This window comes from Otolemur garnettii, unplaced genomic scaffold (assembly GCF_000181295.1).
Source record: "Otolemur garnettii isolate 467f Iridium unplaced genomic scaffold, OtoGar3 scaffold00017, whole genome shotgun sequence".
Classification (NCBI taxonomy): Eukaryota; Metazoa; Chordata; class Mammalia; order Primates; family Galagidae; genus Otolemur; species Otolemur garnettii.
Window position 1 is genome coordinate 28,338,670 of NW_003852412.1, and position 21,007 is coordinate 28,359,676.

The 21,007-nt window shown below is 38.7% G+C and overlaps 1 protein-coding gene across 1 annotated transcript in view; it reads right to left on the reverse strand.

Moving 5' to 3' along the window:
- The window catches only part of MCTP1 (multiple C2 and transmembrane domain containing 1), a 601,695-nt gene that overhangs the window by 304,148 nt on the left and 276,540 nt on the right, over positions 1 to 21,007 (reverse strand). Inside the window, exon 2 of the mRNA XM_003785982.3 lies at positions 15,882 to 15,996. Within this exon, the coding sequence (XP_003786030.1) occupies positions 15,882 to 15,996 (115 nt within the window). The remainder of the gene's footprint in view (positions 1 to 15,881; positions 15,997 to 21,007) is intronic.

Sequence of the window (21,007 nt, forward strand, 5' to 3'; positions counted from 1 at the left end):
ATTGTTGTTTGGCGGGTCCGGGCTGGGGATTCGAACCCGCCACCTTAGGTGTACGTGGCTGGCACCTTAGCCGGTTGAGCTATAGGCGCCGAGCCCCAGTAACTTTTAAGACAGCTTCCATCCCTGAGAGTCTGAGAATGTATGTGATGTGAGGTGCTGCCCCCAACCCCCCTGCACTTCCAGCTCTACCACAACTAGCCCCTACTTTCACCCGGCTGTGGCCAGCGTCATCCCAGGTCAGCATTGCTGTAGCACTTCAGAGACTGCTGAGCCACACCCCTTTAGAAACACTGCATTTTTAAAAAACAAAGAGCAGAATACTGTGAGAAAGAGAGAGTGTGTGTATGTTTCTATGTGCATGTCAGTATCTAAGCGCAAAAACTCTTGGAAAAGCAGGTGGGGAGAGTTAGGCTTAGCAGGCAATTAAACTTAGAATTGGGGGATCCTAGAATGTCAGTGCTGGAAAACCACTTTTTAAAAAGCTTCTGGGCTCGGCTCGGCGCCTGTGGCTCAAGCGGCTAAGGTATCAGCCACATACACCTAAGATGGCGGGTTCGAATCCAGCCCGGGCCGCCAAACAACAATGACAGCTGCAACCAAAAATAGCCGGGTGTTATGGCGGGTGCCTGTGGTCCCAGCTACTTGGGAGGCTGAGGCAGGACACTCGATTGAGCCCAGGAGTTGGAGGTTGTTGTGAGTTGTAATGCCAGGACACTCTACCCAGGGGGACAGCTTGAGGCTCTGTCTCAAAAAATAAAAAAAATTAAAAAAAAATAAAGTATGGTAAAAATGACTCCCTGGTTAGTAAATTTCTTCCGTGCTGGCAAGTAGGAACACCTGATAGGAAACTAAATCTTTGGGCTTCCCTGAGCGTAGTGATTGTTTTAACTAGGCATGTGTCTGGAAACCATGTCTGTGAATGGTGACAAGCGTTGCTGGCTCCGGAGAGAAGCAAGGCCTTTATACCCGAGTGTTTCCCACACAAGCTCAGTGTGGATCTTGTCTTTTCTATTGTCTCTGGAGCACCAGAAAAGGTAGCGCCGAGGTGGCTATGGGGGTCACTGCAGGGACTGCAGAGGGCTTGTCTGATGCTGTCCTGATGCTGGGCCTTGGTTCCTGCCCTCCATCCTCCGAACAGACTGGAATCTAGTGGGACTTGTTAGTCTGATTTTAGTAGAACCCAAGAGCCATAATGGGCAGGGAATACTGCTTTGCAGATGGGGGAAAAGTTACAAAATTAAATGAAATGCTCGACTTGCCCAAGATCAGTTTTTTAGGTAAAGTGTTGGGACCATGATGTCATATGCTCTATTCGAGTGAGGGCAAGTCCGCTAATATGCACACACAGGGATGATACACAATGCCATGAAATTGTTTCTAGGAGGATTTTTAGTTCTAAACTCTTCTCTTAAGTGAAGGTAATTTTGGTGCACTTGTGCAGTAATGTGAGGCTTTGCCAGAGCCATCCCTGTCCACGCACCTTCACCCCCCAGGATAGACATCCCCTGATTCAGCATGTGCATTTCCCCATCCACGCACCTTCACCCCCCAGGTTAGACATCCCCTGATTCAGCATCTGCATTTGCTCACATGCTCACTTCCAGCAGGAGAGCCAACTCTCCTCCACTCTGATGTCATTGGTTTCTGTAACAAATTAGCCAGAACAGTCTTTCATCAGTAGGTGGCCTCTGTTCTCCCCTTCTGCTGGCCTAAAGCTTCAGCTAGATTGTGTCCTCTGGGAAAATTACAAAGAAAGCCCATCTCACACCTTGGTGAAAAAGCCTAACGAAGTGGCAAAGGATAAACTCATAGGTGTAAGTTTTGAGATGCACGCTGAGATGTCTTCATGAGTGAGGTGAGCGTCTGACTGTGCCAGGGGATTTAAAAATCAGGATTTCCAGGAAAATTTTAATCCAAAGGCTGATGACTTTGCAAAAGTAGATTGCTAACCCAAGATCAGCAGAAAAATAAATAGGACCTCATGAAAGTGAAGAGACATGCTTAATTATAGTCATTTGTTTCAGAATATTGTTGGTATTATTATAATGGTTTACTTTATGATAATCACATGATAAAGCTCCTTTATATCTTTTTGCTTTTTCTAACCCCAAATTTAGAAGATTAAAGCAGTACCAACTAGAATTGATACTCTCTCTTAAAGTAATCTTCTTCTACGGGACTATAATCGATATAGGTTTAGCAATATCAAATAGTTATACCAAAATGTGTGCCCATTCTTAATTGATGTACTGTGACAATTGACCTCGCAAAATTTATGGAAAGAATGATTTTGTGTACTTTATATTATCCAAGTTCAGGCAATAGGAAACTAAGTTCCTGAGACTATTTCTTTATAGAGGTAAAACTTATCAAAATCTAGGCCCATATAAAATGCCTCTTACGCTTACTTCCTGACGAAACATGTCCTTGAAGAAGTCTTGATAAGGAAAGCCACAGATACAAACTAATCAACCTCAGGGAATTTAAGGACAGTGTCTCCAATAAACGGAAATCAGAGATGCACTTTTTAAATGAGTTAAGCATAAAATCATCCTTTGTTTACAGATGCTGAAATATATTTATTCTAAATCAAATTCATCTGTACATAATAAAATCTTATTAAAAAAATAAAGTGCCATGGCCAAGTCTATTCCCACGCTGAAGAAGGCCTGACATACACTGAGTGGTCTAAGGCTCGGCTCAGGACCTTTCCTGGGTCCTTTTGTTTTTCGTGGCAATGCACTTATTTGTAAAAGTTCAATAAAAATTGATCCTCCCTTCTACCTCAATATAAATAAATAAAGCAACTTTTAACTATAATAATGAAAGAAATAACATCTATAAAAGTAATATTACTTAGGTATGAAATAACTACATGTCATATGTGGAAACTGTGTTCTCAGTCTCTTTAGGAAACTTGTGCAGTACCCGCACTGTGGCTGAACCAGGTCTGCATATGGCTAAGGCTATCACCTCCCGGGAACCTTCATAAATCCTGAAGAAAGGAAAACCCTCACATACATAGCACAGCAGATGAAGCCTGGAGAGGAGCCCCTGGGCCCTTTGCTCTGGCTCAGAGTTAGTGAAACGTTAAGACCAGTGTAAATGCTGTCTGGGACAGTGGCACAATGTTGGGGTCCCTGACCAAATCTACGGCAGAAGTTCATTCTCAGGGTTTTGTACAGTTAGGTGCCACATAGTACATTTCAGTTAGCAGCAGCCTGCAAGTAAGACAGTGTTCCTATAAAGTCACAACGGAGCGGAAGAATCCCATTGCCTAGTGATCTTAGAGCCATTGCATGTCACAGCACAAGGCATTACTCCTTTGTTTGTGGTGATGCTGGTGTACACCGGCTACTGTGCTCGGTCATATAAAAGCACAGCACAGGCAGTTATGTATGCAAATAGGACACGCGACTTGGCAATGATGATAAGCAACTGCTAGTGACGAATGTATTCACTATACTATACTATCTACCGTTATTTTAGAGTGTACTCCTTTTATATATAAAACAAAATGTTCACTGCAAAATAGCCTCAGGCAGGTCTTTCTGCAAGCATTCCAGAAGAAGGCACTGTCATCGCCGGAGGTGACAGCTCCTCGCATGTCATGCCCCTGAGAACCTTCCAGTGGGACAAGATGTGGAGGTGGTAGACAGTGATATCAACGATCCTGACCCTGTGTGTGTGTGGTGACGCCAGGCTCATGTGTGTGTGTCTTTGCCTACTTTTTAACAACAATAAAAAGCTTAAAAAGCTAAAAAAAGGAAAAAGCTTATAAAATAAGGAAAGAAAGAAAACATTTTTATAAAGCTGTACTGTGTGTTTGTGTTTTAAGTGTTATTACAAAACAGTTAAAAGCTTAAAAAATGTAAAAGTTTATAAAGTAAACAAATCATAGTGAGGAAAGGTTGATTTATTTTTGAAGAAATTTTTCTTATGAATGTAGTATAGCCTAAGTGTCCCGTGTTTATATTGTCCACGGTAGCAGGCAGTAATGTCTTAGGCCTTCACGTCACTCACCAGTGATTAACCCAGAGCAAAACCTGCAGGCCCACAATCTCCGTTCAGGTAAGTACCCCAGACAAGGGTATCTTTTTTAATTATACCACATTTTTACTGTATGTTTAGGTATGTTTTTTCTATGTTTAGATATCTTTAAATGCACAGATCACTTACCACTGTGTTACAACTGCCTACAGTATTCAGCACAGTAATACCCTGTACAGGTGTATAGTCCCAGAAAAACAGGTCACATCACCAGTAGGGTGTGACATCTAGGTTTGTGTAAGCAGCACTCTCAGAAAGCACCCCTGTTATTAAGCAATTCATGACTGCAATAGTACAGTTCTAGTTTTACTAACATGCAGCAAGGAAGTCTGTATGTGTCAATGAGATAGCTTTTTGCATCTATGAAAATAAAACAGTCAAAAAAAGAATAGAATACAGTGAGTCCTCACTTAAATTTGTTGATAGGCTCTTGGAAACTGTGACTTTAAGCAAACTGACATATAATGAAACCAATTTTACCATAAGCTAATTGATATAAATAAGAATTAAGTTTTTGCCAGGCATGGTGGCTCATGCTTGTAATCCTAGCACTCTGGGAGGCCGAGGCGGGTGGATCACCTGAGCTCATGAGTTTCAGACCAACATGAGCCAGAGGTGAGACCTTGTCTCTAAAAATAGCCAGGTGTTGTGGCAGTGCCTTTAGTCTAAGTTACTGGGCAGACTGAGGCAAGAGAATCTCTTAAGCCCAAGAGTTTGAGGTTGCTATGAGCTGTGATGCCACAGGACTCTACCAAGGGTGACAAAGGGAGACTCTGTTTCCCCCTCAAAAAAGTCCACAAATCAATGTCTCCTCAGCCAAGCTAAGAATAAAATCAATGACACAGTACCCTTCACAACAGCTTCAAAGAAAATGAAATACCTGGGAATATACCCAACAAAGCACATTAAGGATCTCTACAGAGACAACTATGCAACCCTGAGAAAAGAAACAGCAGAAGACGTTAGCAAATGGAAGAACATCCCATCATCATGGCTGGGAAGAAGCTACAGTGTTAAAATGTCCATACTACCCAAAGTGACCTATGGATTTAATGCAATCCCCATCAAAATACCAAAGTCATACTTTAAAGAACTTGAAAAAATAATACTATACTCTTGACAAAATTGCCCTAGGAAAAGATTTTATGAAGAAGACCCTGTTAGTAACTGCAGAAGAACCAAAAACAAATAAAGGGGATATAATCAAGCTAAAAAGCTTCTGTACAGCTAAGGGTACAACAACTAAAGCAAATTAGACAGCCTTCAGAACAGGAGAAGATTCTTGCATGCCACGAATCTGACTACAGAAAACTACAGATCAATATCATTAATGAATAGACACGAAAATATTCCATAAAGTCCTAGCAAACAGAATACAGTTACACATTAACAAAATTATACATCACGATCAGGTGAGCTTTATCCCAGGAATATAAAGTTGGTTCAACACATATAGATCCATAAATGTAAAAATAGAAGCAAAAACAAAGACCATATGATCCTCTCAATAGATGCAGAAAAAGGAATGGACAAAATTCAGCATCGCTTCCTGACAAGGACCCTTAACAAATAGGAATAGATGGGACATTTCTTAAACTGATTGAAGCCATCTACAACAAACAGTCAACTTCATACTGAAAGGAGTAAAACTGAAAGCATTTCCACTTAGAGCTGAAACCAGACGTGGTTGTCCTCTATTGCCACTGCTATTCAACATAGTGCTGGAAGTTCTAGCCAATGCAATCAGGCAAGAGAAGGCAATCAGGGGCATTCAAATGGGGGTAGAGGAGGTCAAACTCTCACTCTTTGTTAAAGACATGGTCTTATACCTAAAAAACTACAGGAATTCAACCACAAATCTCCTGGAATGATAGAAGAATATAGTAAAGTCTCAGGATAGAACATCAATGTCCACAAATCACCCACACTGGGGGGAGGGCAAAAGGGAGATGATACGAGGGAGGGTGACTGGCAAGTTCTCACCTAAGGTGCACAGTGTGAGGGTACACAGCACACCCCCTGGGGGAAGGGCTCAACTACATCTTGAACTTTATCTTAGCAACACAAACAATGTAAGCTATTCCTTTGTACCCTCATATCAATCTGAAATTTAAAAAAAGGAAAAAAGTGGAAGAAATGTGAGATATACGTCCTTTGAGAAAGATTAATAAAAATAAGTAAGAAAATAAATTATCGAATTATTCTGGTTCAATGTGCAGGGCAGGAATCAGCCCTGGATAGGAGGCCACTCATCATAGGGCTCACTCACACACACCTGCACTCGCATATTTGGACCAGATGGTCACACCAATTCACCCAACGGGCACAGCTTTGAGATGTGGGAGGAAACTGGAGCAACTGAGGAAAACCCATGTAGACAGGTGGGTAACACAAAAACTCCACACAAACAGTGGCCCTCAGTGAGTGAGGCATCACCACCCTGTGAGAAAGGGGAAGCTTACCTTTTGGCTTCTGTGCCCTACACTGGAAGAAGAAGAGTTGCCTTGGGCCGCACATTAAACACTAACACTAATACACAAACACTAAGGAAAACTGATGAGCAAAAAACAAACAAAAAACCCCCACAATGATCTGTGCATGATTTTCATGATATCCAACACCACAGATATGTAAAAATGTCCTCACATAATCTGCATGTGGTCTGTGAACAGTAGGTTGAATGCCCCTAATTTTTTTCTCATTTGCCAGGCTCCAATAATTCTTATTCCACCTCAAAAACATCTTTCAAGGAAGACTTGGAAACTTTCCTTCAGAATTGACACACCAGCCACAGAATAGATGCAAAGAGTTTCAAAGTAGAATGATTGAGATTCTCTTACTCTACACATGCAGGGATTTCCAACACTGCTATAAATAGAATCACAATAAACATATTCATACAGAGCACTTTTTCCCAGTACATCATGAGAAGGAATTGTCCTCTGTAGTGGGTTAACTTGGGTTCCCTCAAAAGACACATCCAAGTCTAATCCCCTGATTCCTGTGAATGTGACCTTATTTGGAAATAGGGTCTTTGCATAGGTAAACAAGTTAAGGATCTTGAGAGAAATCACCCAGGATCCAGAGCTTATTGCCCTTATAGGGGAAAGGAATGGGAAATAGAAGGTAAAGAGACACCAAGAGGAAGAGACGCATGTAGATGGAGATAGAGATTAGAGCAATGCATCTAAAGGCCAAGGAATGCTCGGAGCTACCAAGCTCCAAGTGGCAAGAAGAACTCCTCCCAGGAACGGTTGGAGAGAGTGTTGCCCTGTCACACCTTGATTTTTGGATTTCTGGCTTCCAGAACCTCAAGAGAATAAATTTCTATTGTTTTAAGCTTCTACATTTGGCAATTTATTAAGGCAGTTTTAGGAAACTACCAAATCTCCTGTGATCCAAATTTCAAGAAATCAAATTGTAGGGAATTGCCAAAACTATATTCAAAATATAATAGATGATAATATAGAAGTTCTCCACCAAAAGATATAGCTCCTGAAAAGCACAACCTAATTAACACACAAATGGCATATTTTGTAATAACTGTGCATCATAATTGCATAGGGCTATTAGATAAAATGATATCAAGTTAAATTTTAGATAAATAAAAAATTTTAGTACACTGGGGCTCGGCACCTGTAGCTCAGCAGCTAGGGTCCAGCCACATACACAGGAGCTGGCAAGTTCGAATCCAGCCTGGGCCTGCCAAACAGCAATGACAACTACAACCAAAAATAGCTGGGCATTGTGGTGTGCACCTATAGGCCTAGCTACTTGGGAGGCTGAAGCAAGAGAATCACTTAAGCCCAAGAGTTTGAGGTTGCTGTGAGCTGAAACGCCACTGCACTCTACCGAGAGCAACAAAGTGAGACTCTATCTCAAAAAAAAAAAAATTATAGTATAAATATACTCCAAAGATGTGAGACATATTCATACATATATATATATGATAATGCATTTTTTTACCTGAAATTCAAATTTAACTACGCACCATGAATTTTTATTTCCTAGATCTGAAACCCTATAACTGCAACAGAGAAAATACTTATGTCATTCGAAGTATGAAACTTGTCTAACAAAGTATGAAACTTGTCTTATGTGTGTCAGACTCACCAGTACCATGTGCTACATTCCAGTTAATCAGGGTGCCTAAAACTCAGGAAAATGTGGTAGCATTTCAAGAAGCATCTGGGAGTGGTTTGAAAGGCAGGTAGAAAAATAGCTGATGGCCAGCTCTGACTACCAAGCCCACTTAGTACCTGTTATGCATCAAGGAGGACCCTGCAGGAGCAAAGTCTCAACACATTCTAGTGGTGGTGGTGGTGCTGTAATGAGTTTTTCCTCCCATTGCTCTGTGCAAGGGTTATAGGAGACACAGGGGCTTAGACATTTTGCTTTGCTGGGCAGGCAATAAGGATATCAATGTAATACATGATAAGATTGCAATAAATTGTAATTCTAACAGTTATACAAGTGTATTTTGTACATTTATCTATTTCCAACCTCCCTCCAGATGGCTCCCAGGCACCACCAGCCTTAAAACCTCAAAGGTTTTCTTTTCAGCCCCCTCATCTAATTGATCCCCAGTCCTGCTGGACATTTCCCTGAACCATCCCTCATGTGCTCCTGTCCTTCTCCACTTCCACACCCGCCATCCACGCCCAAGCCCTCGACGCTATATTCCCACACAACTGTGGTACTTCCTGGCTCGCCTTCTCACTTCAAACTACCCATCTCCGTCTTTCTCCTACCATTATGTGTATGTGTGTAAATTCACAAATCTAAAGTGGCCCAATACTCTATCCAATCAAAGGTTTAACATTTCTGTTATTCACAGAGGGGTCAAAGATAAGTAGGTAATCAAGCCAAACTTAACTCTGGTTGGTTCTTCCATTTAAATATTTCTTCTTATCTTTAGCTAGTAAATATTTCACAAATGCCAGGCAAGTAAGTGAGCTAGTAAAGCTGAACTGGAGTTGGCAATGCAAACACTTGGGAATGTTCTTCAGGCCTAGGAAGTCACATTTTCTCTCCTATTTTTCACAGTGCATGGCCCTGTTAGTCTACTGAATATTGCTTTTATATTTTTGGCAGAGATGTCTCTGGAGAATAATTTGGTACTAAGAGAAAGACAGTGGTACACACACAGTGAGAACCAGACTCACAATTAATGAGGCACAGGGAACGCTGGAACAAGACTGTATAACACCCCAACCAAAAGGTAGGAGGCACTCAGCCAACTGGTGTCACAGGTGGCCAGAGTTTGCCTCATGTTTTCTTATGATTACACCAGGACTATGCCTTCTGACAAGAACGCTGCAGAAATGGTGCAGGTGTCCTTAGCGCAACTGTCAGGAGGCACAAAATGTCTCCCTATCTTATTACTTCTGATGTTAACTTTGGTAATTTGTTCAAGGTGGAGTCCTCGAGGTCTCCTCTGTGAAGTTACTATCTTCCCCTTTATAATTCATACATATCTTGTGGAAAAATACATTGAAATGCTGTAATAATTCAACACATATAATTTTAGCATTCATGGATAATTTTTGCCTAAAACAATTGTTACCGAAGTGTTTGTTAAAAGGTGATTTTCTATTTTGATCTCCCCTTCTTCAGATGTTCATTGGAATTCTACCATAAGGAAAAAGACCTCCTTCCCCAGTTATTTATTTATTAGCATGAACTCATAGATATTTTCTTCTATGGGTCATAATCCATTGGCACCAGCATTTGTTTTATTGCTGAGATTGTCCAGCCTTGGTTATCAGATGCTCCTTTAGGTTGGCTCCTGTGCCTTTTTCATATTCTGTCATCAGTTTTGGACTACTTTCTTACTTATCAGTACTACAAATGTTCTGTGTTATCCTATACTTTCTCTGCCTTAGGTTTTAAATAAACCATTTCTCCAAGAGCCCTCATTACTTGCACTGGGGATACTGTTTTTAGAGATTGCTACCCAGGTTCTAGGTGTCTACATTGCTACTTTGTCTTTATACCTTTGTCATTGCTTCTGGGCCCTTGTAGCAGGCAGATCTAGGAAATAGACACACATTCCCTATTCATTTTATTTCTATCTGTATATATGGTATAAACCATTGTTCACATTGATATCTGTCTAATACCACATAGTCTAAGGCCATTAATTCTGTCCTTATCCCTTTCTGTTTTTGTAACTTCCTTCCAACAGCAAGAAACCTGACTCTTACTCATTATCAATTATGTTTTTACTTTTCTCCTAGTTCCCAGTATACACAGTGAACTGTTCTCAGCTCTTTTTGTCTTCAGTTCTAGCACAGGCATACCTTGTTTTACTACATCCTGCCTTATTGCACTTCTGGGATATTTCGTTTCTTACATATTGAAGATTTGTGGCAACCTTGTTTCAAGCAAGTGTATCAGCACTGTTTTCCCCAGAATGTACTCACTTCATTATCTCTGTGTTACATTTTGGAAATTCTCACTATGTTTTAAACTTTTAAATTATTATTATTTCTATATAATAATCTGTGATCAGTGATCTTTGATGTTCCTATTATAATTGTTTTGGGGTGCCACAGACTGCCATCTGACAAACTTAATGAGTGCTGTATACATTTGAACTGCTCTCCTGACAGGCCCTTGCCCTGTCTCTCTCCCTCTCCTAGGATTCCCTATTATCTGAGATATAGCAATATTGAAATTAGGCCAATTACCAAGAAACACATAAAAAAATGCTCAGCATCTCTAATCATCAGGGAAATGAAAATCAAACCACAATGAGGTATCACCTAAGTCCAGTGAGAATGGCTCACATCTAAATGTCCCAAAGCAATAGATGCTGGTGTAGATGTGGAGAGAATGTTGGTGGAATGAGTACAGCCTCTCTGGAAAGTAGTATGGAGATATCTCAAAGAACTAAAAGTAGACCTACTTTCTCATCCAGAACTCCCACTACTGGGTATTTACCCAAAGGAAAAGAAGACATTTTATCAAAAAGGCACTTGCACTAGAATGTTTATAGCAGCACATTTCATAATTGCAAAGATGTGGAAACAACCCAAATGCCCATCAATACAAGAGAGGATTAATACAATATGGTATATGCAGACCATAGAGTACTACTCAGGCATTAAAGAATTGGTGATTTAGTGTCTTCCCTCCCTCCTCCCCATTCTTGAGATACTTTACTAAAAAGAATGTGTTTCAACTCCATCCAGGTAAACACAAAAGATGTAAAGTCTCCATCCTTTCTTATGGCTGAATAGTACTCCATGGCAAACACATATCTATGTTTGCTAATCCATTCATAGATTAATGGGCATTTGTGTTGTTTCCATGACTTGGCAGTTATGAACTCAGCTGCAACAAGCATTCTGGTGTAAATGTCCTTGTGGTAAAATGATTTTTGTTCCTCTGAGTACATACCTAGTAATGAGATTCCAGGAGCAAGTGGAAAGTTGACTTTTTGTTCTTTAAGAATTCTCCATACTTCCATACTAATACATAAACTTTGTATCAGTTTGTAATCCCACCAGTAGTGTAGAAGTGTTCCCTTCTCTCCACAACTTCACCAGCACCTATAGCTTTGAGACTTTGTGATGTGGGCTAATCTCACTGGAGCTAAATGATACTTCAGAGTGGTTTTGATTTGCATTTCTCTGATGATTAAAGATACTGAGCATTTTTTCATGTGTTTGTTAGCTATTCATCTATCATCTTTGTAAGGGTTAACAGAAATATTAAACTACATCATAAGAGGAAGTGCTAGGCTAATTCAACCCCCACGTGAAAAGGCCGGATGAAAAGACCAGTACTGGTAAGAAAACTGGATAGAACTAGCTACATTGTACAAGACTTAGACAGAAACGCAGAGCACAGTGCAGGGCCCCTCCTGTCAGAACAGCATAACCCCTCCACCCTCCCCTCACATTTTAAACCTATCATAGGCCAAAGACTACATTCCTAGCCTTATATAGATTCAGCTTCATGAAGTAACCACGCCCCCTCAACTAACCCTATATAAGATTGTAGCGATCCCAAATAAACAGCTTCGGCTCAGCCTTCTCCCTATACTGTATGAGTGGTTGTGTGATTGTGTCCACCCTTTCCTTCTCCCTCTCATACGCCGATCACAAACTCCCCGACACCGCCCGCTGGTCGGGCAGTGTCAATCTTCAAAGAAGTTTCTGTTCAAATCTCTTGCCCACTTATAGAGGGAGTTGTTCGTTCTTTTCTTATTGATTTATTTGAGTTCTCTGCAGATTCTAGTTATCAGATCTTTATCAGATACTTAACATACAAAGATTTTCTGCCATTCTGAAGCCCATCTGTTTGCTTTGTTTGTGGTACTCTTAGCTGTGCAGAAGCTTTTAATTTATTTTTGGTGTTGCTGCAATTCCCAGAAGGGTCTTCTTCAGAAAATCTTTTCCCAGGCCAATATTGTCAAGCATTTTTCCCACACTCTCTTCTAGAATTTTTATTGTTTTGTGTCTTAAATTTAAACCTTTTATCTAATGAGAATCAATTTTTGTCAAAGGTGAGAGGTATGGGTCCAGTTTCAGTCTTCTACATGTGGCTAGCCAGTTCTCCCAGCACCATTTATTAATGCAAGCTTTTGTTTGGTTTATCAAAGATCAAATGGTGATATGTGGCTGGGCTCATCTCTAGGTTCTCTATTCTATTCCATATGTCTATGTCTCTGCTTTGGTACCAGTACCATGCTATTTTGATCACTATAGACTGTGGTATAACCTGAAGTCTGATAATGTGGTGCCTCGTGATTTACGTATTTTGTAACAACCTGGATGGAGCTGGAGACCATTCTTCTAAGTGAAGTACTGCCAAGAATGAAAAAACAAACACCACATGTACTCAATACTAAATTGGAACTAGCTGATTAATGCTTATGCGCACATATGGAAGACTCGATGGAAATTTAGTAGCAAGGATGAGAAGAGGCAGGGTAAAATCCTATCTAACAAGTGCAAGCACATATTTTGGGTGAAGGACACACTTGTAACATAGAGTTCAGATGTACAAACACAAACTATGTAACTAAAATGTGTGTATCCCTGTAATACTCTAAACTAAAAAATAAATTTAAAAATTAGGCAATTAGAACCCTACAATGACCTTTAAGGGTTTAAGTGAAAGGAAGAGCCACAAGTCTCTCACTCTAAATAAAAAACTAGGAATCACTGAGCTTAGGGAAGAAGGTACATCAAAAGAAGAGACGGGCCAAAATCTAGGTGTCTTGCACCAATTAGATAAATTGTGAATGCAAAGGAAGAGACTTGGAATGAAATTAAAGCTCTACTCCAGTAAACACATAAATGAGAAAGTAAAACAGCCTTAGTGCTGACAGAAAGTTGGACTGGTCTGATAGAAGATCATATCAGCCACACCTTTCCCTTAAGCCAAAATCCAATGCACAGCAAGACTCCAAATCTCTTTAATTCTATGCAGGCTGAGGGAGGTGTGGAAGCTGCAAAAGAAAAGTTGGAAGCTAGCAGACATTGGTTCATGAGGTCTGAGAAAATAAGCAGTCCCTGTAACATCAAAGTGCAAGGCAGAGGCTGCAAGTTTTGCTGTAGAAGCTGAAGCAAGTGATCCCAAACTAGCTAAGAGAACTGACAAAGAAGGCTGCACTCAACAACAGACTTTGTGTGAACAAAACAGCCTTCTACTGTTTTGGAAGAAGATGCCATCTAGGACTTTCATAGCTAGTAAGAAGTCAATGCCTGGCTTCAAAGCTTCATAAGAGAGGTCAACTCTCTTGTTAGGAACTAATGCAGATGGTGACTTCAGTTGATGCCAATGCTCATCTACCACTCCAAAAATCCCAGGGCTCTTAAAAATTATGCTAAATCTACTCTGCCTGTGCTTTATAAATAGAACAACAAAGCTTTGATGACAGCACACCTGTTTACACCATGGTTTACTAAATATTAGTAGGCCCACTACTAAAATCTAGTGCTCACAGCAAAAGATTCCTTTCATTTTGGGGTCTTCCCATATCCAGGTCATTCTTTCATTCATTTAAAAATATTGACATAGTTAAAGAGTTAGAACTACATAAGGAAGTTTACTCAGAGAAACATTATCTTCTTTTCTCCCCTTTTATCCCATTCCCAACCCTCTTCCTTGCCACCTATTTTACACCTTTACCAAACTCACCAGTTTCTGGCTTTTGCTTCCTGTGGTTCCATTGTACAAATGAGCAGATGGTGCATAACTTCTTACGCCACCTTCTTTCTTGCACAAAGCGTTGCACACTGTTAGTATTCTCCCGCACTTTGCTTTAAGTGAATTTAACAATATATCCTGAACACTTATCCATTACCCATTCTTAGAGATTTTACTATTTCGTTTTTACCATTGCATAGCATAAGGATGTAGATGTATCACAGTTTATTCAACCACTGCCCTATTTATGAGTATTTAGGTTGTTTCTAATATTTCATAATCACAAAAAAACATAATAAATATATTTATGTATTTCAAATTGTTGGGGGCAAATATAGGACAAAAAAATAGATTTTCTGTTACCTGGTACATTTCTGTTTCAGACTGTTGTATGATGGAGAATACTTTGAAAACTAAGAAATATTATATACACTGTAAATATAGCAAAATAATACTATGTTATTCATATTATTTTTCTCTAACTAATTGTCTCTTCTTTTGAGATAGATAGTTCTATTCAATAAACATTGTCCTGAACTACTAAACCAGATGATTATTTTCAAAAGTTCTCCTGTGTGTTTAAATTCTAACACTTTCAATCACACGTCAATTTATTAAGAATGTTTTGATGTTTAATAGTTTTTACCTAAAAACGTAATCTATTGTTTGTATATTTTCTAGTCATAATACCCCCAAAATTATGTTAAATTATTTCCTCTATTTTATTTTTTTAGTTAGATAGGAGACAAAAAATTAAAAACTATAGCCCTAAACTAGTTCCTTTTGCTCCCTGAGTATGGATGTCAAATAGGGTGGGAGGAGAAAAATGGGATGATGTAATGCCAGAAGCAGGGTGATGTAGAAAGTCTCAAGTCACCTGAGAATGGGTGAGTATGGGCTTCTCTCCGCCCTCTGACGGGGGGAGTTACACCCAAACTTGCCTTCTTTTTGGATTTGGGGCTCTTAAAGTCTCTACTTCCTGTGTTGGTATTTCAAAATGTACAAAGGATGCTACACAGTCTACCTGGGGTCTGTGCTTGGTCCTGCCTCTAACCAGGATACAGGGAATCCCGTGTTTGGCTCATCCTGTTCACTGGGACACTGCCTGGGGATTTGGAATCTAGGAGCTAAGAGTACTTGCCTAGTGTTGTCCTTCATCATGGACCTGGCAAGCCCTGCTTGATCAATCCAGAGACCACTGCCTGGTCCAACCAAACTTAAGAGGGTCACTTGCTGGGAATTTCCAAAGTTATAAGTGAGATATTAATCCTGGATCCTGCAATTTCAGCAGATTCAACTGAGCAAATCTATGCAGCAAAAAGAATTTCATGTCTGCCAAAAAGTAACTGCTGATGTGAAGAATATAGTTCCCCCCTCTATAGCCAATACGTCACTAAATGTGGGTAATGTAGAGTCTAATCAGTTAGCAGTCTGGCGGAGACTTGCTGTCTAGGCTGGGAAGAGGTCAGGGTTTTGGAACTTGCTTCAAAACTGCTTCTTTCGTGGTTGGAAGAGTCAAGTAATGTGTCAGACTATGTCTTTGAATCTAAACTTCTAAAATGTATAATATTGTAGTTAATTTTTTAAACTTAAGCAATCATAAGGAGACAGTCAGTCAGAAACATCCCCAAACAAGCTTCTCGGTAAAACTGTTCTGCTATTCTCACCTCCTCGATCCCGGGCAGCTAAACTTTGGCCCCTTCTTAATGTAACGTCCAACTGGTACATTCCGGGGTCTGCCAATGGGGTGTCTGCATCACTGGCCCCAGCAGTGTTTGTTTTCTGGAAAATAAGATATATACAAAATAAAAAGTTTAATTATTTCTTTTCTATTTTCTTCAACAGGGGAACCACAGGTAGCATAATTCATATTATAAGGATTAGTCCATAAAATAAAGCATCAGTGACTATATACAATGTCACAATCACCCAATTCTCTGAAGATTCTGAAATTTATGCAATTCATAAAATCATGGCAGTTATAAATATGTCCTGTTTAAATGAGGCCAAGGATGACAAATGTAATGTAAAAAACATTTCCTATGCAAAGCTCCACACAACTCAACTATGAAAGATAAAAATAGGAATGGCGTCCGAGGTGAAAATGTAATCACTGGTGAACAAAGGCGTGGGGAAAAAGCTGATTTCCACATAACTGAAAATTAAAATGAAAATGATTTATTCAGGTGACTTTGTTGACTCATTTATCTCTGTATACAATTTCATACTGATGAAATTACTTCAGCTCCAACATAAAATATGATATAATTATACAGAAATAAATTCAGCCAGCATTTTGACTGTATATGCCAGAAATAAATTCTCCGTGGGGCTAAATTTCTAATGCTGCTTCCTATGGAATAAAGGGGAACGAGCTATTTCTAGACCTAAAAATCTTTGAGTGGTTGCTTCCAAAGAATATTTTTTAGCAAAATATAGTCTTCATGATTTATGAGGCATTGAGTTACCAGTGGACTTGCAAAAAGAATAATTATATTAAAACAACATAAAAGAAACATACAGTAAAAATTGTACATGTCATATTTTATAGTTTCTGCCACCTTGTATATGATAGGAAAGCTTATCATTTTTTGCATGTTTAAGACTTTTAAAAATTCTTATTTTTAAAGTCAAAAATTTTTCTGAGTATGCATAGATAAGGTAACGTAATAGGTTTGCCTTTTTTTAGTTTTATAATCCACATAAAATGCAACTATACAGCAGCATTTAAAAAATCTTCATTGAGATATAATTCACATTACATGAACTCATTATTTAATCAAAGCAGCATTTTTGCTTTTTTTGAGATTTTAACACCATGATAAGAAGATTTTCTGTTGGAACAATGATGATTTAAAACAAGCAGCAGCACAGCTCTGATTGACTACCTGAACTCGTCACCTCTCCTCTGGTAACAATGAAAAAGAACTGTCTTTCCTCCTCATTAGATCCTCATTCCTCCGAGAGAGCACAGTTCTTACACTGGCTGCAAAGTGCTAAACCATCTTTGGCTTCTTCCTCTCACTCCCACCCACATCCATACAGTTCCCAACTCCCATCCACTCTATTTCTGTATTACATCTCCCATTGTCTTAAAAAAAAAAAAATTCCTATTGTCACTAATGTAAATCAAGCCTTCAAACAACAGAGGAGTAGAAGGTAAAAGGATTATCTTGCTCTTCCCTCCTTCATCCAATCACTTTTCCCTGGGGCTGCCAATTAAAATAGCTTGGGGGGGGTATATCCTTCCACACTTGGGGAAGTTTTACACAAACACAAACATACAGGTTTCTTTTTCTGTGGTGGGGTTTTCAGTTTTCACTAGTTTTCAACAAAGATAGTATTATATTTTGTCTGTTATTAACAATATATAGAAAAACATCATGGATACTTCTAAAATTCATACCTATAGCTCTCTCTCACTCTAAAATTTCCCAGCTTTATTGTGGTATAAATGATAAAACTGTATGATTTTATGGGGTACAACATGATGATTTGACATATGTATATTCTGTTAAAGGATTAATGTAATCAAGTTGGTCAACACATCTCCCTCTCTCCTCACCTAGTCACCTATTTTTGTTTTATTTTGTTGTGAGGATATTTAAGCAAATTTTAAGTACAGTGCATCCATGGAGTTCATGGGCAATTCTAAATCACACACGGACCTTACAGACACCCTGCACATGGTTCAGTGTTGTTACCCACAGTTACCATGCTGGATGTTGGACTCTCTGAATTTACTGATCCTACTATTTAAAGTTTGTACCCTTTGACCAAAATCTCTCTTTTTTTCTCACTGCCCTGGTACCTGGTAACCACTTTTTATTGAAGGCACATTATTTTCACCAGTGTAGGAATAGCATAATTTATTATTTTCCTACTGATGAACATTTGTATTGGTGTCAGTGTTTGCACCACAAAGACTGGTGCTTTTATTTCTCTTACAGAATGAATTTTTCCAATAGATTTTCCAAAAGGGTTAAATAGTTGACACTACTATGGAAGTATACAAGAGGGTCTACATTAGTCAGTGTGGGATGTTACTAATTGTCCTAATTTTTTCAAATTTGGTGGTTAAAACACATCGTCTTCCTAAAATACATGATTCCAGAACTATGGTAAAGTGTCTTACAACCAGTTTAAAGGATGAGAGAGTGAGAGCTTTCTTTTCTTTCTTTTTTTTTTTTTTTTGGCCAGGGCTGGGTTTGAACCCACCACCTCCAGCATTTGGGGCTGGCGCCCCACCCTTTTGAGCCACAGGCACTGCCCAAGAGTGAGAGCTTTCAATGGTCAGACAGAAGACACTAACTTGGAAAGAAAGGAAGCCAATCCAAGTCTTCTAATCAAGTTTTTAAGAAAAAGTTGTATGTGGGATCTAATTAATAAGCAAAATTTAAATTCAGGCCCAATAAACGTTTTTCAGCTATTAAGCGTGTTTCAAGCCTTTCATTAAGTTCTTTTTTTTATCTATTGTTTCCAAGCAAACAAATCTTTTAATAACTATTAAGCTGGGAAGGGTTTAATGCTTTCTTAAAAATGGAATAAAATCTACAAGAAGGAGAAATTTCCACCCCCCTTGCACCTTCCTCTAGGGTTTTGATATGTTTAAAAATCTGAATACTCAGACATCTGTATTTTTTATAGTCTTCACCACTCTATTCAGTTCTTAAAGTTTAGAATGCATAATTCACACACCACTTGGTTTTATAGTTCAAAATGTGTGCAGCGCACGGCCTACAGATATATGAAAAAATGCTCACCATCCTTAATCATCAGAGAAATGCAAATCAAAGCTACTTTGAGATATCATGTAACTCCAGTGAGATTAGCCCATATCACAAAATCCCAAAACCTGGGATATGGAGAAAAGGGAACACTCCTACACTGCTGGTGGGAATGTAAACTAATACGTTCCTTTTGCAAAGACATCTGGAGAACACTTAGAGAACTAAAAATAGACCTGCTGTTTGACCCTGCAATTTCTTTATTAGGTATATTCCCAGATGACCAAAATTTGCATTACAACAAAGATATTTGTATCAGAATGTTTATTGCAGCCCAATTCATAATTGCCAGGTCATGGAAGAAGCCCAAGTGCCCATGGATCCATGAATGGATCAACAAACTGTGGTATATGTACACCATGGAATACTATGCAGCCATTAAGAAGGATGGAGACTTTACGTCCTTCATGTTCACATGGATGAAGCTGGAAAATGTTCTTAGCAAAGTATCACAAGAATGAAAGAAAAAGTATCCAATGTACACAACCCTATTATGAAACTAATTTATACCTTTTATATGAATGCTATAACCTAATAACAGCCTAAGAATACAGGGAGGGAGGAGGAAGAGGGGAGGGAGGAATGGGTGGAGGGAGGGGGATTGGAGGGATTGCTTCTGAGATTCATCTTACAAGGGTACAAGTGAATCTTTCTAAGAGTAGAATGTGAATGTTTTAAAATAATAACTAAGAAAATGAAAAAAAATGTGTGTGATATTTTATGTGCAGGTTAAGGAATTTTCAAAGACTATATTAACTACACTAGATTTCTGAGTTCTTGTGTTTCAGAATTAACATCTGGTTAAGACATAACTTCATAGATTTAATTCACTGGCTATGTTCACTTCTTTGTCTACAAATTTCTCGTTTCTATCTTTTGCTTACTTTTCTCCTATGTTGTCCTTTTATAAACAGCATAAAGAAGTTTCTCTGTCAAACACACTGCCAACATTGCCTTCCACTTTACCTTCTTTGATCTTTGTCTATGGTCCATGTGTGGGGACGTGCAAACCATTTAGCTGTGCTTTCTTTCTCTTTCATGAGTTCTGCATTTCTTATCTTGCTTAAGTAAGTTCTAACATATCATGAGAATAATCTCCCATATTAAAAATGTTTTCATAATATAATTTTAATTTTTATGTATCTCTAAATCATCTGAACTAAATTTTAAGTTTTTTTTGTGAGACATGAACCTAAATGTTCCTTATTTATTATGTAGATAGCCAATAGCTTTGCCTATTAAATAAGCCATTTCTCTCTATAGTACATTAAATTCCCATATGTACTTGGATCTGTTTCTGAAGATGCAATCATCTGCTTATTTCTGGTTTAATACAATTCTACTTGATTATAATGACTAAAGTAAATTCCAACATTTATCAGAATATGTAGATCCTGTCTTTCTTATTTTTCAAAAGCTTTTTGATTATTTTTTTATTTTTATTCTTCCCTAAGAAGGCAATATAGCTTGCCAGGGTTAGCTAAGCCAGACCACCTAGGTTTGAATCCTGACTCTGCCACTTAACTAGTTGTGTGATCTTGGGCAATCATTCAAGCTATCTTTGCTTTAGTTTTTATATGTCTGGTGTAGAACTACATTAATAACACTACCTCTGCATGTGGTTGTATTAACACACAAAGGACATTAAAATGCTGCCTAGCATATGGTGAGCACTCAATAAATGTTAGCTTAGACTATTCTCTAAAGTTAAACAAACAAAAAAACTAAGGTTCTAATTTGAACTACACTGAATTTCTATACTAATATGGGAAGAATTTATGTCATGCTAGCAGTGTCCTTCAAGGCAAATATTATTTCCCACTTTTTCAGTTCTTGTTTTATGCCCTTTAATAAAATTTTATTATTTTCTTCATGTAGGTCCTATCCCAACCTAGCTAAATTTGTTCTTGGGTATTTCATGGGTTTAATTTCCATTGCATATGTAGTATTCTTTTCTTTTCTTTTTTTTTTTTTTTTGAGACAGAGCCTCAAGCTGTCCCCCTGGG